The following is a 6,862-nucleotide window of genomic DNA, read 5'->3' on the forward strand; positions in this document are numbered from 1 at the left end:
ACCTCCTAGTCGCCAGGCCCCTCAGCGCCTTGTTAGTGGGGGTCCCTCCAGCCCCTCCTTAGCCCCTCCCGTGCTCAGGCCAGCAGCACTAAGGTGCTGGGAGCTCCCCGTCTGCCCCGAACTGAGATGCGGAGGGAGCATTACTGGAGAAGGCGTGGAAGACTCCACGAGCTCATGCCAGCTGCCTTTTTAGGTTCTATTTTTAATTTTTGGTTTTGGGAATCAAGGGAGAGCGTTAGGACGTATTTCAAGGACCGAGACCGGCCTGACTTTTCCAGGACGCGCGGACTTCTGCCCATGCGCACCTGTGAGTGTCGGGCACGCGCTCAGTGGGGGTCGTCTCAGTCACGTGCTCAGTGGGGGGGGGGTGGTCTCGGTCACGTGCTCAGTGGGGGTCTCGGTCGTGTCAACCTTGAAGGAATCTCCGGGGTTCTGGAGACGCTGCCACCGTCATGCGTTCCCGGAGACGAACGTGAAGCCGGTGCAGACCCGGGGTGCAGGCCGGGAGGGCTGGCCGGAGGGGGAGTCGCACAGAGGCCGCGCGGGGATGCGGGGAACGTGGGGTCCCAGGGACGGGCTCCCGTGCCCCCGCCTCGTTCACTCCGTCGTCGGTTCTGGGCACTGACCGGGCAGCCCTGGGGTCCGGCGCCGGGGCCCCTCCCGTAAGTCCTGCTGCTTTAAAGCAACGTCCCCTCCTCTGTCCGCCCTCAGGATCGAGTCCAACGACCTGCCCCTGCTGACGGCCGTCGCCAGCACTCACTCTCCGTACGTCGCTCAGATACTCCTATAAGCTGACGCTCCGGACAGCTGCCCCGGGGAAGGAGGGAGGACGGACGGCCGCTCCCCAGGACCGCGAGGCCCGAGCAGGGCAGACGGAGCCGGTGCTGCCGCGCTGGGCCGGGCCGGGCGGGGCCGTGAGCACGTCGGGGCGCAGCAGCGGGGCTCGGACGTCTGCGAGTCCCAGCGCGAGCTCCCCAAGCCGGGGAGAGGGGTCCCGCCGTCCTGACCCCGGCTCAGCGGCCGAGGGAAGCCCGCGCGTGCCGCCCTCCGCTCCGGCGTCACCGTCACCGTCACCGTCCGGCGCACGGCACGGGGGGCCGGGAGCTCCGGGGACCCGCTGCTCCCCGTCTTGTCCCAGTTTACCGCGTTCGAGGTGCAGCCGCGGGTGGGTCCGGGACGGGTCGCTGGTGCGATCAAGGCAGGAGTCGGTGCGGCGTCCTCAGCCCGTCCCCGCGTGGTTCCGTGGCAGCGGCGAGCTCGGCCCGAGCCCGCCCGGCTTCCCCGGACGCTTCGCAGCTCTCGGCAGCCTTCTAAGCGGGGCCGTTCACCAAAGTTGGTTCCGTAAGCCGGCGAGTGTTTCTGTGGCTGAACTCCTCCCGCGGAAGCCACCTTCTTCCTATACTAGTTAATACCAAGGACTGTTCCTACTTTAAAAGGCCCAGCTGTCCTGGTGGGAAATGAACGCTGCAAGAGTGCAGGATGACTCATGAATTAGTTTGAACGTTTATAAACAATCCCGATAGGAGCTGAATTTTTACACTATCATCTCTGTGCCTTCCAATCCCTAGGTCCTTTTCAAAACAGCTTCCCAGAAATTCACTGCCCCGTAGTTATAAAAACCTGCCAAAATGAAGCATTGTTTATTTATGAGCATAGTTGGCTTTTTAAAAACCCTTAATTTTCTGTGGACGTTAACTTTAGTTTACTGACCGTGAAACAGACGATGTACTGACATCCAGGGTAAAGGAAAAGCCTCTTTGGTAAGTGGATGGTTACAAGGCGGGGGGGGCTAACCCAGTACAGCAGAACTGTTAGTTCCTGCAGATCTTGAGGTCGGTTCGTTAAAACCAGGCTCTGATTTCCTTCTCGTTTATGAATGGATGCCGGTCCTTTCCATGTAGCCTTTGCACCTGAGAATATGAAACGACTTCCCTTTCAGGAGTTAAAATGACTTCATATTTTCTACTTGATAAAAATCCTGATCCCAAACCCCAAGTTACATACATCTGTGTCTTTACTCTTTGACAAATGCACGCGAGTTATTTGTTTGAAAGAGGAGAGCGGCAGGACCAATGGAGAAAAACAGGTGTGTGTTCTTTCTTTCTTAGGAATAGTCAGAACTGCAGCCTTCCCCTCTCTTTTTTAATAAATCTTCTTTCTTTCTTTCTTTTGGCTGCTCCAGGCGGCCTGCAGCATCTTCGTTCCCCAACCAGGGACTGAACTCGGGCCCTCCGCAGTGAGAGCGCCGAGCCCTAACCCCGGGACCCCAGGGAATTCCGCCCTCCCCCCTTCTTTTTTTACGATGTGAAATGCAGAGAGGCGTGTTGAGGCTCTTAATCTTGGATTTGTATTGTGTGTCTCTCTCTCATAAAAGTGACGTTGTCCATTCCTTCTACATCTTCCGTTTCCTCTTGCCTGATGTCTGGCACAAGACGGGTGTCCCAAGTCCTCGGCGCCGTGGCATCGCGGCGGTTGTCGTGGACCTGGCCCGTGGCCACCCTCTCCCCGCCCGTGCGGAGTGAGGTCCCAGCGTCCCCTCTGCACCGGCTTCGAGCACCCGCAGTCTCGGTTTCCTTCTCCTCGTTGACACGTTCTGGGCGCTTCCCCTCCCTCCTGCCCCCCCCCCACCCCGACCCTCCAGGGCTTCATAGACCATAACTAGAAACAAAATCAGTGCACGTAGCGGCCCAATGAGCACTAGACCCGGCCCGGGGGACGCTGAGCTTTAAACGACCGATGCTGAACTCCACGCAGTACAGATGCGGCCCAGCCCCTGGAAGCTGAGGAAACTGGATTTGCCTCCACATCTCCTGCCCCCTGCCTCCCCCGGGAGAAGGTGACGGAGGGACAGCGCTCAGGACCCTGGGCGGCCCCGACCCTCAGGGCTGCCGCCCGCACAGCAGACCAGGGCTGTTGCTGCTCGTTCACAAACCCTCCCCTGGAGAACGTCCACCTGTGCTGTCTCCTAAACTCACCCTCCTCCCAAAAGCGGAAAAGAAGAGAATCTCATGGAACTGTGTTGACACACACAGCGGACCCCACCTGGTGGCTTGGGTCTGTCTTAGCCCAAGAGGGCAAGGAAGGGACCCGCCCTCGCCCAGGCCCACCTCAAGAAAAGAAACAAAAGTTTAAAAAAAAAAAAAAAAGTACAAATAGAGAAAACTACCTCAGTTGACAGGATTCCACCTTTAGGGTTTCTTCAACTTTGACGTCTTACCTGTTGAGTGCACCTTTTGTAGCATCTTGCTTTTCCACGCAAGCTGGGAGGCAGGACAGAGCGGGTGTGCGCCCGCGTGACCGTGATGGGCCTCTCTCTAGCATGTCGCGGTTTTATTTTTCATAGACTGACGGGTGATATGAATGTAAAGATCATTGTGTACGTTTAAACATGACAATGAAAACTTAAAATGTAGCTTCCATACTTGTGCATAATTCCAAAGTATTTTATTTTTATCAGTGTTAAATAGCTTTTTGTACAGGCTTCAATCCGTTTTTCTGAAGTGTGCTGTTTTTTAATGAAAGTTAACTCCAAACTTTTCACATCCCATGGAACTGCCGTTTACACATCGCAACTTTTTAAACTTTCCATATTTTTCAAAGTTAACTTTTTTCGAGGGAGGAAAATCCCTGCCTGCTAAATGATACTAAACTGTTGTTTCAGGCCCTTCTAATTAGGTCCTGAGATTTTATAAAATTCAGCCTGTAGCTTTTTAGGTTCCTCACTAGAGTTGGTTGTACATAAAAATAAAGAATATAGAGTGACCCCACGGTTCTTTTAAATATCTGGATTTTTCCACTAACAACACATACTTTTGAAAGTATTTTGTTCATGCATACTTTCACCAATAAACTGAAAAAGTCTTTAGCTTCTCGGTAAATGTGAACCATTTGTTTTCTCTCGTGCTTTGGGGGAGGGGACCTTTTAATATACTGTTTGCCTAAATCAAGCAGCCCCCTCTGAATGTTAATTTTTAAATGTCCATCTTTGGTGAACCGTATATCTTGAAAGCAAGATTGCAATGTGCTTAAATTTAAGTGGTGTTTGTTTAAAAAGGAGAAAATTCTGGGATTGATTTGTTACTACTGAAGTTCCATTAAGACAAATTGGTAGGACTTTATGTTTTTGATCAGTTAAATAGATATCAATGTCAATGTATGGAAATTTTTTTCTTCAAACTTGTTCACATATCATTTTGATCCATTTTTATGTGGCATTTGGTGCAATAAACCTTCTGAATTTATCTTGAACATTTTCCTGGTCCTGCCTGTGATTTGTTTGTTGCGTTTAATCAGACTTAGACGTCTCATTTCCAGTAATTCATGCTGAAACAAGCCCACTGTATATGTCAGTGACTCTCAGCAAGGCTGTTTGGGAAACGTAGGGCCTCTTCGGTGAGCAAGGTGATGGGCGAGGGCTCCTGGCACAGGATGGGCAGGGGCGGAGGGTGATAGGAGAACATCTTGTCACGTGCAGAGCACCCCGGAATGAGGAGTTATCCCACCTCCCGTGTGACTCACAAATATCCTGCTGACGTTCAGGTGGGTGAAAGCCTTAGTTTATAATGATCTAAGCTGAGAATTTAATTTTGCATTACTTACAAGCACAACGCATTTCTCTCACGAGCTTACTATACGCTGAATTTTCCAGGAACGCCACTGTTGTATATAAACTGAGGCGAGGTTTTACTTTGTAGGGCTTAGGATTTCAGCAAGAACTGACACACATTTGGAAAACCCTGTTACCAGTAGCTGTGCTCTTCATGAAGTCTGTCATCAGCGCGGTGTTCTGTATCATCTCTGCTTGTAGCTGTTGCCTTCGTGGAGATTCCATTCAGGAGCAAGTATCTGCTTCGTTCATTATATTTTCTAATCTACTAGTGCCCCAATGTCTGTGTATTAAAGTATATATTACTATAAGTTGTAAAATAGTACAACGAGGGCATTATAGTGGTTTGTTGTAAGTTTTGTGTGTAAGGTTATTCTGTGGATGAATCTTATGAATTTTATTTTAGGAAAACTAAAGGGCATTACAAAATATTTGCTATGAAATGTATCACTGATACATACGGCCTCAGGAAACATATGTTATGAAGTGTAACTTTTGTAGCTACATGAGACCATATTGAATCCTGTTGTTTTCAGAGTACAGGAAGGAGTCATATTAGGTATTGCTAAATCCTTTTTGGATTAAAGGTAAATTTCAAGTGTTTTTCATGTTCCCTTTAAAATCACGCCATTGAGAAAGCCCTGACACACACGTACACACCACGTTGCTTCTTGGTTCTGTCGGATGCCTGATGCATGTCACCTCATTTGATCCTCACACCTGGATGAGGTGAGTACTGTGACAGCTAATCTTATGTGTCACCTTGGTTAGGCCACGGTACCCAGATACCTGGTCTAACACCCGTGCGATGTTGCTGTGAAGGCTTTTTAGACGACAGCAGCACAGATGAGTCGGCTTTGAGTAAAGCAGGTCACCCTCCATACGGTGGGGCGTCTACCCGGTCAGGTGAAGGACTTAAGAGAAAACAGACTGAGATCCCCTGAAGAAGAGGGAATTCGGCCTCCCCACGGCCTTCACACTCTTGCCTGGGTCTCCAGCCTACTGGCCTATGTGCAGATTTGGGATCTGCCAGCCTCCACAATCATGTGAGCCAATTCCTTAATTCCTTAAGAGAAAGCTATCCATCTGTCTGTCTCTATGCATCTGTCCATCCATCCATCCACCACCCAGCCATCCATGCATTTGTCCCTTCATCCATTCATGTCTATCTCTCCATCCATCCATCCACCCACCCATTTGTCCCTTTATCCATTTCATCTATCTCTCCATCCATCCATCCATCCATCCACCACCCATCCATCCATGCATTTGTCCCTTCATCCATTCATGTCTATCTCTCCATCCATCCACCCACCCATCCATCCATCCATCTGTCCCTTTACCCATCCATTTGTCCCTTTATCCATTTCATCTATCTCTCCATCCATCCATCCATCTGTCCCTTTACCCATCCATTTGTCCATTTATCCATTCATCAATCTATCTGTCTGTCTCTCCATCCATCCATCCATCCATCCTGTTGGTTCTGTTTCCCTGGAGAACCCTGACTAACATAGGTACTTAAGATATCGGTCCAGTGACGTCCATGAGGCCCAACAAAGCAGTTGGGAGTCAGAATATTGTCACACCGGGTTATTGGAGGTTGACTTTGAAGCAAAGATCTTTAACATAGTGAAGAGTACAGACTTCAGAGTTTCCCCTTAGATAAGTCACACAGTCTCTGAACATGGGATGCAAAGGGGGTGCTGGAGAACAGGAAGAGCCTAAATTAGGACAACCTCTGGGACAGCAGAGGAGGAGGCACCAGCTCATTCATGGTGGGAGAGAGGAGATCAATCCCCACGGCTGTGCCTCGCCCGCTGTGTTCCTGGGGACCTCAGGCCAGCAGTCATCTTCCCTTTCTCTCACCTTCAAGCAGTCGGTCGACCGACCTTTCTCCTAGGCCCCTGCCTCCACCCCTCACCTCACAAGGTCAGGTCCGGCAGCCTCCACTGGCTCCTCCCATGGTTACTGAGGTCTTTCCCCACGTCCAGTCAGTGCCCAGAGCTGCTGAACTTGCACTCTTTGGGTGCCAAGTGCATCACCTTTTCTCCTTGTTCTTTACCTTCTTTCAGTCCCTCCTCGTTCTCAGCCGAGTTACCAAAATGCCCTCCAAACTCACCTCCCTTTTGTAGCAACACTTCTCACCAATCTTCCTCCAGGCTGATGTCTAACTAACCTTTCCAAAATGAAAGTTTAATCCTGTCACTTTTGTTTAAAAGTTGGCCCAGGAAAATCCAAGCTCCTCAGCACCTG

General features: G+C 50.6%; 1 protein-coding gene across 5 annotated transcripts in view; it reads left to right on the forward strand.

The window, feature by feature from the left end:
- Positions 1-4,248, forward strand: part of FNIP2 (folliculin interacting protein 2) — a 118,603-nt gene extending 114,355 nt beyond the window's left edge. For all 5 annotated transcript variants that reach the window (XM_068542399.1, XM_068542400.1, XM_068542397.1 and 2 more), the window contains one exon: positions 712-4,248. In XM_068542399.1, the coding sequence (XP_068398500.1) occupies positions 712-790 (79 nt within the window). In that variant the 3' untranslated portion in view covers positions 791-4,248. The remainder of the gene's footprint in view (positions 1-711) is intronic.
- The last annotated feature ends 2,614 nt before the right edge of the window (positions 4,249-6,862 follow it).

The sequence above is a fragment of the Eschrichtius robustus genome, chromosome 4, assembly GCF_028021215.1.
Source record: "Eschrichtius robustus isolate mEscRob2 chromosome 4, mEscRob2.pri, whole genome shotgun sequence".
Classification (NCBI taxonomy): Eukaryota; Metazoa; Chordata; class Mammalia; order Artiodactyla; family Eschrichtiidae; genus Eschrichtius; species Eschrichtius robustus.